Source organism: Branchiostoma floridae, chromosome 6 (assembly GCF_000003815.2).
Source record: "Branchiostoma floridae strain S238N-H82 chromosome 6, Bfl_VNyyK, whole genome shotgun sequence".
NCBI lineage: Eukaryota > Metazoa > Chordata > Leptocardii > Amphioxiformes > Branchiostomatidae > Branchiostoma > Branchiostoma floridae.
Genome location: NC_049984.1, coordinates 2032328 through 2046099, shown reverse-complemented (window position 1 = coordinate 2046099; position 13772 = coordinate 2032328). Strand labels below are relative to the sequence as shown.

At 46.9% G+C, this 13772-nt stretch overlaps 1 protein-coding gene across 1 annotated transcript; it reads left to right on the top strand.

Moving 5' to 3' along the window:
* The first annotated feature begins 4380 nt into the window (after nt 1-4380).
* On the top strand, nt 4381-13700 carry LOC118417436 (NFX1-type zinc finger-containing protein 1-like). The gene is made up of 9 exons (XM_035822998.1): nt 4381-4473; nt 5276-5405; nt 6220-6407; nt 6679-9651; nt 9894-9995; nt 10482-10630; nt 10999-12385; nt 12519-12881; nt 13326-13700. The coding sequence occupies exons 3-9, from the start codon at nt 6228-6230 to the stop codon at nt 13476-13478; spliced, it is 5307 nt and encodes a 1768-aa protein (XP_035678891.1). The 5' UTR covers nt 4381-4473; nt 5276-5405; nt 6220-6227; the 3' UTR covers nt 13479-13700.
* Nucleotides 13701-13772: the final 72 nt, after the last annotated feature.

The window sequence follows — 13772 nt, the reverse complement described above, 5'->3', positions numbered from 1 at the left end:
TCGAATCGCGCCTAATGTGAAGGGGGTATAAAGGCGATTAACCAGATACAAATGAAGATATTTGGAGAATAGTTTGCCAAGTAAGTTTGGTCACCTTTGGGTTGCATTTTCCCGAGGAGGGGGAATGTTAACCTTAGCTTGGACTGACTCTCCTGGCCAATCATTCTCTTGTTTTGGCCGAATTCTACGATCTGTACCCCCGTAGGAAGGCCTGGTGGAGGCTCAGCATACAGGTGGGGAATGTCCAATTCCGAAAAAAACGCTAGATCTAGCTTGCATTCCTCTTGTTAAATGTAGAGTCATGACAACCATGGGTCGAACCCATGCTGTCATTGTGATATATTGAATGATTCAATACTAGATATCAGTTACCTTCTAGATGGATCTATCCTAACATTCAATTCACTTCACAGCGTTTATTTCATCTCAATGCCTCATTCGGCCATATGGCAGCTTTTCAACAAAGCCATGTTGTTCTCACTGTGTATCTGACTGTGTGACATTCTAATATGTTCACAATCGAACGAGCATACTTGAATTGTGTGTTAGTAGGGGATAGGTGATCATGTTTACAATGTAGCGTCTGCTTATGTTTTGCGTGGGCACTGAAAGAGTTTTGGCTGGATTCCAGACACCCGTATACGTAAACTCTCAGTATTTTTAGCTTGTAAAATCTTTAATCTAACGTAAAAATTGGTCTGACTGCACTGTAGCCAAACAATGGCTGACGACCAAAATTAACGGCCCCTTACCTAACCTCATAATACATAATACCGAAACTCATGATTAGCCCTACTTGATTGTAACATTATATCAAAGACTTGTATTAGCCCTTATTGTTATGTTAATTAGGATGTTAAGTTTTAGACTATACATCTATCTTCGTGGTAATAGTTGTTGCCATACATTGTACCATGTTCAATTGTCGTGCAATAAAAGTTCTTAATTAGTCCCCTACTTACGTTTTATATTAGTCGAGTCACTGCTACAAACGTATTGATATCAGTCACGAAAGAGTGCCTCAGCTGCCACTGTAAAACATGAAGTGCACTTCGTCGTAGTTTGTACTATGTATGTTAATGACAGAAATGTTCTACTTAGGTATATAAAAAGTAGACTCCCACACCTTAGACACATTAGTAGCACCGCAAAAATTGTCAAATATGTGTAAGTGTGTCTCCCATATTGTTAATCACTGGGGCAATCGATAATAAGTACTTTGAGAAAGGGGAGGGGCAGTGAAACTTGGAAGGGAGCCAAGTTTCTGTAGACAGACAGGTCATAGTGTAGACTGTAGTACGCGCTTTTTGATTGGCCAACGGTTGTACACGTAATCAATCTCTCACCCTTAGTACGCGTACCTTGATCGGTCGACAGGCGTAACAGGGCAAACTGTTACTGTTGTCTGGATTATGGGACCCTTTGTAAGCAAAATGATTGTTAAACGTGGTTGCATACTGCGGTAACACTTCACAGTTGACTGTCTAAAACATATTAGGTGTGAAAATGAGGCCAGGGCCTCTTCTTTTTTCCGCAAAAGGACCGGGGGGGGGGGGGGGTGCTTTCCGACTCAAGCAGTTTAACATGACAAATCTAAGACTCAAACATTGCAATGCAATGATTGCCATGTATGCACTGCTTTGGGGCTCCTGTTTATTACCAGCATGAAATATTCATGGTGGTCATATTTTCATCACACTAGCGTTTGTGTGTGTCTATCTGTCTGTGAACAAGATAACTCAAGAACGGCTGGATGGACTGGTTTCAAACTAGGTGTGTTGGTGGGGTGTGACGAACACTAGAAATCATTAGATTTCGGGCCACCTAGCGGCTTCCCTTGGTACTGCAATGGAACTTCCGTATTTTGTACCTCGTGCTCTAAGCAAGCTACGGACACAATTTTTGTTTGCTATCATTGTAAAGAGCTCTATAATGAACATATGATCAAGGTCGCGTTCCATCAGTAATACAATAAATGAATCAATCTTCATTGCACAACGATTGTAACGGGTACAATGTATGGCAAGTTCTAGGGCAGTAACGTTATAATAATATGTTCAAATCATCAGTACTCATATCTGAATTCACCGTTAAGCGTTACCAAGACCCCCCATGCAGACCCTCATATCTACGCAATGGTCTGTAACAACAGTAAAGAGTTCAGCATAACTAAATACTGGGCACTATATATGCTACTTTTTGGCGACGCCTCATGGGCGAGCCTAATAGTATAGTGAGCGACCGTTTGCAAAGATTTCCAAAACTTCCAGAGGAATGTCAGGAATGCCAAAGTCCGCGCGTGCGTAGTTGCATCATGCCGGACTGAACCATTACCTCCGCGGGTAAGCTTTCCGGTCGCAGGGCACATAGCGGTATAGGCCTATTCGTGTGCACAGCAGTGTTTTCCGTATTCGCGCATGGCGATTTTTGACCGATCGCCGTGCAAAATTGAGAAAAGCCTAGGATTTCAGACGTACCAGAAATGTATAAGATAAATAAATAAAAAATAGATAAAAAAATAAATACATAATAAATAATAAATAAATAAATAATAAAGATAAATAAATAATAAATAAATAAATAATAAAGATAAATAGATAAATAAATAAATGAATAAATAATAAATAATAAAAAATAAATAAATAAATAAATAAATAAATAAATAAATAAATAAATAAATAAATAAATAAATAAATAAATAAATAAATAAATAAATAAATAAATAAATAAATAAATAAATTCTTGGTTAGTTCGTGGTCTGTGCCCAGGAGTTAGGAACGTTTGGTGGCCTTCTTCACCCTTGATAGTTTTGTTTCAAAAATGCAAACCGATGTGTGAAACAAGCATTGTTTGAGCTTAAATGATGTGGGGTTGTGAGATAGCGATGTGATAGTTACCTTCTCCAAGAACGTTATATTTTGGGTAGCGTTTGTACCGGTATGTGCATGTGTGTGTTTGTAAAAGACCACCATAACTCGAGAACGCCTGGATGGATTGTGTTGATATTTGGTATGTGGATAGGTCTTGTTGAGACCTAGAAACGATTAGATTTTGGGTCCCCTAGCGGCCTGTTACGGTACTGTAGCAGAACTTCCTGGTTTGATATCACGAGTTCTGGACATGTGGCTATGAATTTTAAGTGGTAGACAGCTCTTGAAGCCGTGAGTAATATAAGTGGTATAGGCTTGGGCTCCCTAGCGGCTTGTTTTGGAACTGCAGGACAGGTTTAGTATCAGACTTTGAAACGGAATATGTGGATAGGTTACGTGATGCTTCATATAATTACATATCAATTATGCAGATTGAAAGCTAATTTGCATAATTAGCTAAACATGCTCAATTCAATTATAGGACCATCGCAACATGTGACCTTTGTAACTGAGTAAGAGAATATTGATAGATATATGTTATGCACAGTAAAGACCTAATTTGCATAATTAATGAGAAAATGCTTTAATGTCATTGTGGTAAGCTAGAGAAGAAAATCAACTGATATGGTTTATGTAAATGAGGGTCTGTTTTGTAAAATCGATGAGAAGCATTTACATTATTATTTCACCCTTCACTCACAAGAGAACCCCTTTTGACAGCAATGCTCTCTGAACATTAATCGCCAGGCGAATGGAATACGACTCTCAAAACCCATTAATAACAACAATCTTTCATACTTATAAACAATAAAACCGTCGCCATGGCAATAATTTTAATTGCCACACTTTTTCTCAGTGGTTTAATCTAATTTTTTTTTTATATTATTAGTAAAGAACAAGGGTTGTCTCGAACTTAGTCTGTGTAACACAAACTCCGCTGTCCAGGGCTGTAACTGGCCCCTCCCTAGGGGGCCGGCGGATGTTTGGCGGGCTGCTATAAGCGAGATTTAATCAGGCTATCTCGAACTCATTTCTTTATTTGTTTTATTCCTCCTGGCTACATTCCGTGTACGCTGTTGTGAGGCCAGCCCTTCCCATGGAGAGAGGAAGGGGGTTCGGCTTCCGAGGGCGTGGCCGCGGACGAGGCAACTATGGCGGGAGGGGTGGGCAGCGTGGTGGAGGGAGGGGAGGTGCTGATTGGCAGGAAAGGTGAGTTCAAGCGATGTCTGTACGGTATGACAAGCTGTGCCAAGCCGGAAATGGTTAGATTTTGGGGGCACATAGCGGCTTGTTACGGTACTGCAGCGCAAATTCTGCTTTTGATATCTCGAGTTCTGGACATGCTATCGTCGTGATTTTTTTCAGCGTAAGATAGCTCTTGGGGCAGAGAGTATGTGGCTTCCTAGCTGCTTTGGAACTGCAGGAGCAGGTTTGGTGTCTGGCTTTGATCGTATTAATGAAAGAACGACCGAATTGACAACTTTTACCATCCTACAGAAATGTAGGCCCGCCCCACGGCAGCTTTGACAGACGGCGGGACCGGGTCATCAGGCCTATCGGGTTCCGGAGGCTGCAAGAGCTGGGCGAGAAGGACCCGAAAGAGGTGATACTCACATAGAAATAGTTCACCTATATCCGTTGGGTAGCCTATATCCGTTGGGTAGCCTATATCCGTTGGGTAGCCTATATCCGTTGGGTAGCCTATATCCGTTGGGTAGCCTATATCCGTTGGGTAGCCTATATCCGTTGGGAAGCCTATATCCGTTGGGTAGCCTATATCCGTTGGGTAGCCTATATCCGTTGGGTAGCCTATATCCGTTGGGTAGCCTATTTCCGTTGGGTAGCCTATATCCGTTGGGTAGCCTATATCCGTTGGATAGCCTATATCCGTTGGGTAGCCTATATCCGTTGGGTAGCCTATATCCGTTGGTAAGCCTATATCCGTTGGGTAGCCTATATCCGTATTTAGGAATATCAAGTGGACGGACGGTGGTTTCAAACTGCAATATTTTTTTTCAAAATATTGCAATTTGAAACCGTGTCGTCACTGACATGCAAATCCTTGAATGTGGAAAGTTGCAGATTAAACGAGTAAATCATGTATTGCCAAAGTAAGGCCTGATACAGTACTCTCTGGTTGTTTTACAGGGGATGGAGACAACCCGTTTCCGAATATCGAGCCTTTAAATATTACCTTCTGCCATTTGCCAAACAATCTCCATTTGCCAAACAATCTCCATTTGCCACCTGATGATACTTTATTAATAGGCTTGTCCAAAGGGTCATGCCGCATATCCCCAGTAGAGAATAGGGATCATTTTGGCATATTGATAGTGCCCGTCTGCCGCCGGTAGATCTGCTTGGTGATTAGTTATTCACATATTCTTCTCTTCCCTCTATCACAGGTCGTCCTGACCTTGGTGGAGCGGACCAGTGGGTGTAAGGAACTGCTAGATGAGACCTCCATTCGAAAGGACCTGGTGGCTGTACTACTCCGCGTTCTCGCAAGGGCGTGCGACTGTTCTACATCTCCTGGTATGGGACATTCTTAGTCTTATTACATAGCCAACTGGAGTCCAATCATGTTTATTTATTTATTCATTGGTTTGGCTGTTCAGTACGCACAGCCAGGGCTGCCAAACTATCCTGTGGCTATCACAAAGGGCTAGCCCTGCTGACAAAATTAGAGACAATACAGATGGAATTTGACAAGGACAGGATACTTATCAATCACAATCATACAACTTGGATGAACAATCACGACTTGTCACGGGCAACGCCTGACATATGGATGGCTTTATGATACCATCACAGTAGTACAAATTTACATTTGTTATCAAGTATCAGCTTTTCTGAATTACACTAGACATCACCCTCCGCAAGATGCGCACACAATAACAACACATGACACTACAGCTGTATGAACGGATCTAGTCGAGCTTAGCTTTATGAGACCATCATAGAAGTACAACTTTACCTTTGTATCAAGAACATGTATCAGCGTTTCTGGATCTTCAATTATGGATCAAAGTTGGACGACAACAACATGATAAAACATTACGGGTCCGTAACATGTTACTTAGGCTAACGTCACATTACTTACTTAGACATTCTTGACTTGCTCACATTCCCAAATTAGAAATGTATACATAAGATATACACAAATAATGCCCACGACTATTCTCTTTTACGTCTTGTGTACTTTGGTGTCTTTTATATCATACTTTTCGTTCCCGAAAGCTGACCGGCCGGGCCCCGGTTTGGAAATGTGACGTAGGCCTTACACGTGATGGAAGCCATATATATGACACAGAGGTTTAATGAAATGTCTTGACTCCTTATTTCCAAGTAAACACCATGAAGCTGATGGTGATGGTCCGTAACTCCAACTTCCTGACCGGCGCCCTCCCGTTGTACTTCACGACAATGCTGACAGAGAGCTCTTACCACGCACAGCAGGAGTTTGGAGAACCGATCAAATGTGCTCTCAGGTTGTTCCGTGAGCTGCTGGACAGGTCTGCTAGTTCTCACATACAGGTAAGTCATTTGTAACGAGAACTTGTTATCACTGTTATTATGATCATTGATAAATTATGTTTATCAAGTCAGCGATAAACTTATTTCCGTCTCAAGGATCATTTTACTACCTATCTACCTACCTAGTCCCTTTCGTTGGGGCCGGGGGTCAGGTAGCCATGAAGATAGAGAGCTGTCTTCAGGCTGATCTCTCTTGCTAAAGTTAGTCTTTCGAACAGGTTTACGGACGTCAACTCTGTAATGTTGTACTACATATGATTGTCTCTAACAGGTAGGGATCCCGTTGGCAGTGTTAGGTACAACTATCAACACTCTACGGGCCGTAAGCACCGTTGTGGACGAAGACATAGAGACAAGGTTGGTGGAGGTTGAGTCGCGCAAAGACGCCATCATCGACGCCATCCAACGCAAAGGAGCAGTCTTGAAAGACGACGACGGAACTCTAGCCACGCGCCTGGACCGACAACTTCAGCTCGAGCAGCCTCCGGACGATTTCCGGGAACTGACGGTCATCCCAACATTCGAAGATATCCACACGGACAAGGAACCATTTCTCCGCCCCAATATTGTCCGTGGCCGCTACCCAGACGTGGACACGTATCTGGACGTCCAGTTCAGGCTGCTGCGAGAAGACTTCGTACGGCCACTACGAGAAGGCATCGCCGAGTTCCTGGACATGCGCAAACGTGGATTTGGAAAAGACCGGAGGCTCCAAGACATCCGTGTCTACCATGACGTACACGTTGTCCACCCCATCTGCACGGTGAGTGGGATCGTCTACAGGATACAGTTCGACGCTGCAAGGCTCCGGGGGGTTCGCTGGCGGTCAACAAAGCGACTCATCTTCGGCTCCCTCCTCTGCCTCTCCAAGGACGAGTTCAAGACCATGTTCTTCGCCACTGTCGCCAACCGCGATCCGAAACAACTCGAACAAGGGTGCGTAGAAGTTCGCTTCGAGCAGAACCTCGAAGACGCGTCGGCCATCAGCCCCACAGACACCTTCATCATGGTGGAGACTTCCGCCTACTTCGAAGCCTACCGACACGTCCTGAAAGGTCTGCAGGAGGTCCGTCAGGACTCAATGCCGTTCATCAAGTACATCGTGGACTGCGACTGTGCCAACGGCGTGGATCCACCGGCGTACCTGCGAGGGAGGTACGGGCTCGGAGAAGTCAACTATGACCTCAGAGATCTAGTTGAGACTCCCAAGCAGGAGAGGGTGAGACGTCGTGCGAGGCCAAGAGACCCGTACGGAGACCTTTTGGGGTCTGATCCTGAAGAATCAGATGGCTCCGACGAGGAGGAGCTTGTTAACGTATACGGCAGCAACAATCCACACCTTGCTCGTGCCCGGTCGGTTCCCATTCTCCGAGAATACATGTGGCCTTCTGCTGATGCTCTACACCTGGACGAGTCCCAGTACCTCGCCGTAAAGATGGCGTTGACCAAAGAATTCTCTGTCATCCAGGGTCCACCGGGAACTGGCAAAACTTACATCGGGCTGAAGATCGTACAAGCTCTGCTGAAGAACAAGGGCGTGTGGCTGAGGGACCAGGATCTGCTGAACAGCCCAACCAGGCCAATCCTTGTGGTGTGTTACACGAATCATGCCCTTGATCAGTTCCTCGAAGGTATCTCTGAGTTCCACTCCACAGGCATAGTGAGAGTGGGAGGGCGAAGCCGCAGTGAGAAGATGGAGCAGTTCAATCTGAAGACCATAAGGTTTAGTAAGAGGAAGGACAGGAAGGTCCCGCGGTATATCCACGAAGGCGCCGCGGAGGCAAGGAACGACATGCAGCGCTTTCAACAGCAGATGGAGATGGCTGTGGCACAGATGATGGCGACGCAAAGAGGACTCATCCACGAGGATGCCCTAATGCCGTTCATGGACGACAATCACAGAGAAACCTTGGTGAACATGTGGCTGGTGGCCAACGACGGTGGGTGGTCGGGCGGTGGACGGAAGGGCTCTGTAATGGTCCAGTGGCTTGTCCCGGCAGGACCCGTCTTCATACTGCCGACAGAAGACGGACAGAACCAACCTGAAGAGGGGGATGAAGAGGAAGACGCAGCAGCACAGGGAGAAGAAGAGATCGACGTCATGGAAGAAGCCGACTTGTTGGAGGAACAGCGTTTGCTGGACGACGACGAGCAGCTGTACGGACATGAAAAGAGAGGGAGGGCCAAGGGGAAAGCGGCCAGTGTGGACCTCGCGCTTGATGTGGAGGCGTTACAGCTGGAGGAGCACCAGGCAGGAAACCAGGGCGAGTGGCAGGTCCAGACCAATGCAAAGAAGAGGAAACAGAAGATAAAGCACGAGCTCAGCAAGACGGACATGATGACCGAAACTCAAGTTCGCCGTGTCCAAAATGTCTGGACGCTGCAGCTGCGGGACCGATGGCGCCTCTATCGGTACTGGGTTGCCAGGTACTGTGCTAAATACAAGGAGTCTATCAGAGAATATGAACAAGACTACGAACGTGCGGCTAAGCGCCTACTGGAGTTCCAGAGCCAAGAAGACGGCGAGATTATGAAGGAAGCAACCGTCATTGGCATGACCACCACTGGTGCTGCCAAGTACCGCTCAATCCTGCAGGACATCAGGCCTGCTATCATCGTAGTGGAGGAGGCAGCCGAAGTTCTGGAGGCCCACATCGTCACAACTCTCTCTCAGCAGTGCCGACATCTCATCCTCATCGGGGATCACCAACAGCTCCGTCCCAACCCAACCGTCTTCCAACTGGCCAAAAAATACAACATGGACATCTCCCTGTTTGAGCGTATGGTAAAGAACGACATGCAGTGTGTGCGGCTGCAGTCACAGCATCGCATGCGGCCAGAGTTCGCCCGGCTCCTGACGCCGCACATCTACGACTCACTGGACAACCACGAATCGGTGCTCAACTTCGAGAACATCAAGGGCGTCTCTTCCAACATGTTCTTCGTGGATCACAGCTACTGGGAAGCGCATGACGGCGACACGAAGAGCCGGTCCAACATGCATGAGGCGAAGTTCATGGCCAGCTTCTGCCGCTACCTACTTCAGCAAGGGTACAGCCCGTCCCAGATCACCATCCTCACCACGTACACGGGACAACTCTTCAACTTCAAGAAGGTCATGCCGAGGCAGGTCTTTGATGGTGTGCGCGTCTGCGCCGTGGACAACTTCCAGGGAGAAGAGAACGACATCATCCTGCTGTCACTGGTGAGGAGCAATGATGAGGGCAATGTGGGCTTCCTCAAGGTATGCAAATATATAGATTGCACAGTCACAGATTTTCATACTGTTCTGGTGTTGTGGTTTTGTCTTTTATTTACTCAGTCAGTCAGTCAGTCACTCACTCACTCACTCACTCACTCACTCACTCACTCACTCACTCATTATCATCAGTGATTCTCTTTTAAACATTATTGTGGTTAGAACAATATCTTTACAGGTTTTACTTCTTGATATACATCAAGGTTGATATTTGTTTCTCTTCTCAGGTTGAGAACCGTGTTTGCGTTGCCCTCTCCCGAGCAAAGAAGGGCTTCTACGCCATAGGCAACCTGACAATGCTGGCGGAGGCGAGTCCTCTGTGGAGCAAGGTAATGTACGATTATGTAGATTCTTTTGAAAGTATGCTATTTCAACACAGTCTATGGAAACTTAACGTAATGAGCATGATTTTCAGGTTAAGGTAGCCAACATCGATCTGTTGTTGAATCCGGTACGCTTTATGGTCAGAGATCTGAGCAGGTTCGTACTGCTGAAGCAGATGCCTAGAAGTAGTTGGTGCTGGGGCTGCTGTAGGTGGTTAGATGGGTTGAGCCGCCTTGTCCCGGAAAGAGTCTAGGGGTGGGGAAATTACTGTCCCTGGAGGCTACTTTGCAAAATGCATCTATTTACAGTAGAAACCAGATAATTGCACATTTGATTACCGCACACTTTTGTTAATTGCACGGAATTTCAAAATCCCAAACCGGTGGGGTCCAGCTGGATAACTTCGCATTGGTGAACCACCCGGATAATTGCACGAAGCACGCTGACAAATGGGGTGTGCAATTAAAAGGTTTCTATTTATTCGTTTGCAGATCATTAAGGAACTGCGAGAGCAGCGTTGTGTGGGGACGCACCTTAACCTGTGCTGCCAAAACCACCCTGACAGCGTCATCGCTGCAGCCACCGAGAAGGACTTCAACAAGGCACCGGAGGGGGGCTGCATGCGGCCCTGTGAATTCAGGCAAGTTAACACATTCTTGGCTTGTTCTTAGACTCAAACATCAACTTAGATTTAAAAAATGTAAAAGCAGCCTTTTTTTAGGCCGTAGGGTCAGTGGGTTGTTAGCCATTGTGTCTAGGGCACGGTATTGGGAAGAGGAACTCATTCCTCTCCTTCCACCTTCTTTTACCTACCCAACCGAAGTTAGGTACTACTTGTTCCACCTGGGAAGAGTGACGAAAATCGTGTAAGATGCCTTTCCCAAGAGCACAAGATATGTAGCATGATAGGATTTGAACACGGAACCTTCTGGGCCAAATATTATTCTGCTACGCCACACGATCCCAAAAACGTCAACTACTAATGACGAATTCGTTCTCTTCGCACAGGCTGAAGTGTGGCCATGTGTGCACAAGCGTCTGCCACCCTACCGACCCCGAGCATGAAGAGTACATGTGCAAGAAGGAATGCCCCAAAGTCCTGTGTAGCCTGGGACACAAGTGTACCAAGCTCTGTTCTCAGCCCTGCGGCGACTGCAAGGTGCCAGTGGAGAAGATCATCCCAAGGTGTCAGCACAAGCAGAAGATCCCATGCGCCACGTCACCAAATCTGTTCAAATGCCAGGCGCCATGCGACAAGACCCTTCCCTGTAACCACAGATGCAAGAACAAGTGTAGCCAAGAGTGCAGCGTGCCCTGTATGGAGATGGTAGCACATCGACTCCCCTGTGGTCACACCATCCAGGCAGCCTGCTCGGCAAAAGAAGAGGACCTGGTCTGTAACACTCCATGTCAACAGCTACTGAAGTGTGAGCACCAGTGCGCCGGTACGTGCGGTCGCTGCAAGCAAGGGAGGTTGCACCAACAGTGTATGCGGCCATGTAACCGTGTGCTCGTCTGCTCCCACCAGTGCACGGCCCCGTGTACACGCAACTGCCCTCCGTGCACCAAACGTTGTGAGAACCGCTGCATCCACAGCCGCTGCCCACACGAGTGCGGGAAGCCCTGCGTCCCGTGCCAGGAGCCATGCGAGTGGAGATGCAGGCATCACAAGTGTGACAAGCCTTGTGGTGAGCCTTGCGATCGTCCTAGGTGTGACCGCCCTTGCAGGAAGACCCGACGCTGTGACAAATGCAAGACAGACCAGCCATGCATCGGTATGTGTGGGGAGCCTTGCCCAGACAAGTGCCGCGTGTGTGACCATGACGAGGTGACAGAGATCTTCTTCGGAACTGAAGACGAAGACGACGCCCAGTTCGTGCAGCTGGAAGACTGTGGCCACGTTCTAGAAGTCAGCGGCCTGGATCAGTGGATGGACGACACCTCTGACAGAAACATCCAACTCAAAACCTGCCCGAAGTGCAAGACGCCAATACGCCGCAACCTGCGCTACGGGAACATCATCAAGAAGACGCTGGGAATGATCGAGAAGGTGAAGGAGAAATGGTACGGCGAAGACGACCAGAAGGCACAAACAGCAGCCAATGCCAACAGGCTGATGACAGAGCTCCAATTCGATGCTGACCTGGTCACTCGCTGCGCAGAGGCGTCAGAAGATCTCCTTCGGCAAATGAAAAACCACCGAATATTTTCACTGGGCCAGATAGCCATGTATGAAAACAAAGTCCTTTTCCTCAAGGGGCTTGCCAAACTAAAGAAGGAGAGGAGACGAGATCTTCTCCTCCTTGGAAACGCGCGCCACATTCTACAAATGGATAAGGAAATCGCAGAGATGGAAAAGTGGCTGCATCGTCGGACGGCACGTGTGGGTGAGCAGGTAAGACCAGAATTACACACTCTGCATTCAAGTAAGTGGTTTGTTGCTGCCGATATCATTTCATACTTTTTTATTGTTGCTAAGACAACATTTAGTCACCTGGCACTCATCGCAAGATGACTTATGTTCACAGGAGTGGGAGGAGTTTGGGAGAGAGATGATTCGGCTGAACTTCCTCCTGAAGCTCCGAGTCCTGCAGGGTCAGATCCGGAAGAAGGGAATCAGCCTAGACGACCTGGCCCAGGCGAACCTCCTGAGCGCAAAACGCAGGCTGACCGGGTTCAAACCCTTCACCGAGGACAGAGAGGAACTGGTCAAGCAAGCCCTGGAAAAAGTTAAGAAGCTGACTACCAGGCTGTCGGGAGGTGCCGACATTGGGATCTCAGACGAGGAACGTGTCCAGGTGGTCCAGGCCATGGGGTTGTCACGCGGACACTGGTTCCAATGTCCCAACGGACATGTATACGCCATCGGAGACTGTGGAGGAGCTACAGTGGTAAGCACTGAACTGTTTGTGTTTCATGTATCTGACTCGGAATCTGTAAACCCGAGCAGAAGATTTGGCCCTCAGTAACCTGTAATCCAGTCTCGTTGTGGCACGGCCCACCGTAGTTAGTGTCGGCTCTCTACGGGGCCTGTGCAGCTCTCTGCCGCCGGGGTAATCTTCCACACCCGGTAGAATTTTCATGCAGTAGGATTTTGGCCAGTGGGAGTTAATTGCCGGTAATTAACTCACAGTGGGCAACTACGGTAGGCCGTGCCATAACCAGACTGGATTCCATGTTATTTCTTCCGGGGGTCAGAAACGATATGATAACATATGTATATACAACAGAAAACACATCTACATATTTATAAAGGCACATTGAAGACATTCATAGTTCGAAAAAGGGCTTGCGTAGGTGAAAACTAATCTACCTCATGCACTCGCTCTCCACAGGAAAGCACGTGCCCGGAGTGCCATTCTAGGATCGGAGGGGGCGGACACAGGCTTCGGTCGGACAACCGCCTGGCTCCGGAGATGGACGGAGCGCAGTACGCTGCATGGTCCGAGCAGGCCAACTTGGACAACTACCAGGAATTCCGCTTTTAGGTGACAAAGAAATGATGAGTTGATTTGAATTTCATAATTGTTCGTCATTTACCACTTAGTCATGTGGAAAAGAGAAATGTAAGTCAGTAGCTAGAGATGCAAACATTTGGTCTTTTACATTTGAGTGACGATCTATTTACCTTATCTTTTTATGGATATCACTTCTTGGAAATATGAGATCCACTGTTTGTTGAAAAAATCATTCTGCTTTGGAGAATATTGATGAATCCATTTGTAATTTTAAATTTAATGGTTGATGAATCATAATCTGATGTGATATGTGATGTGATATGT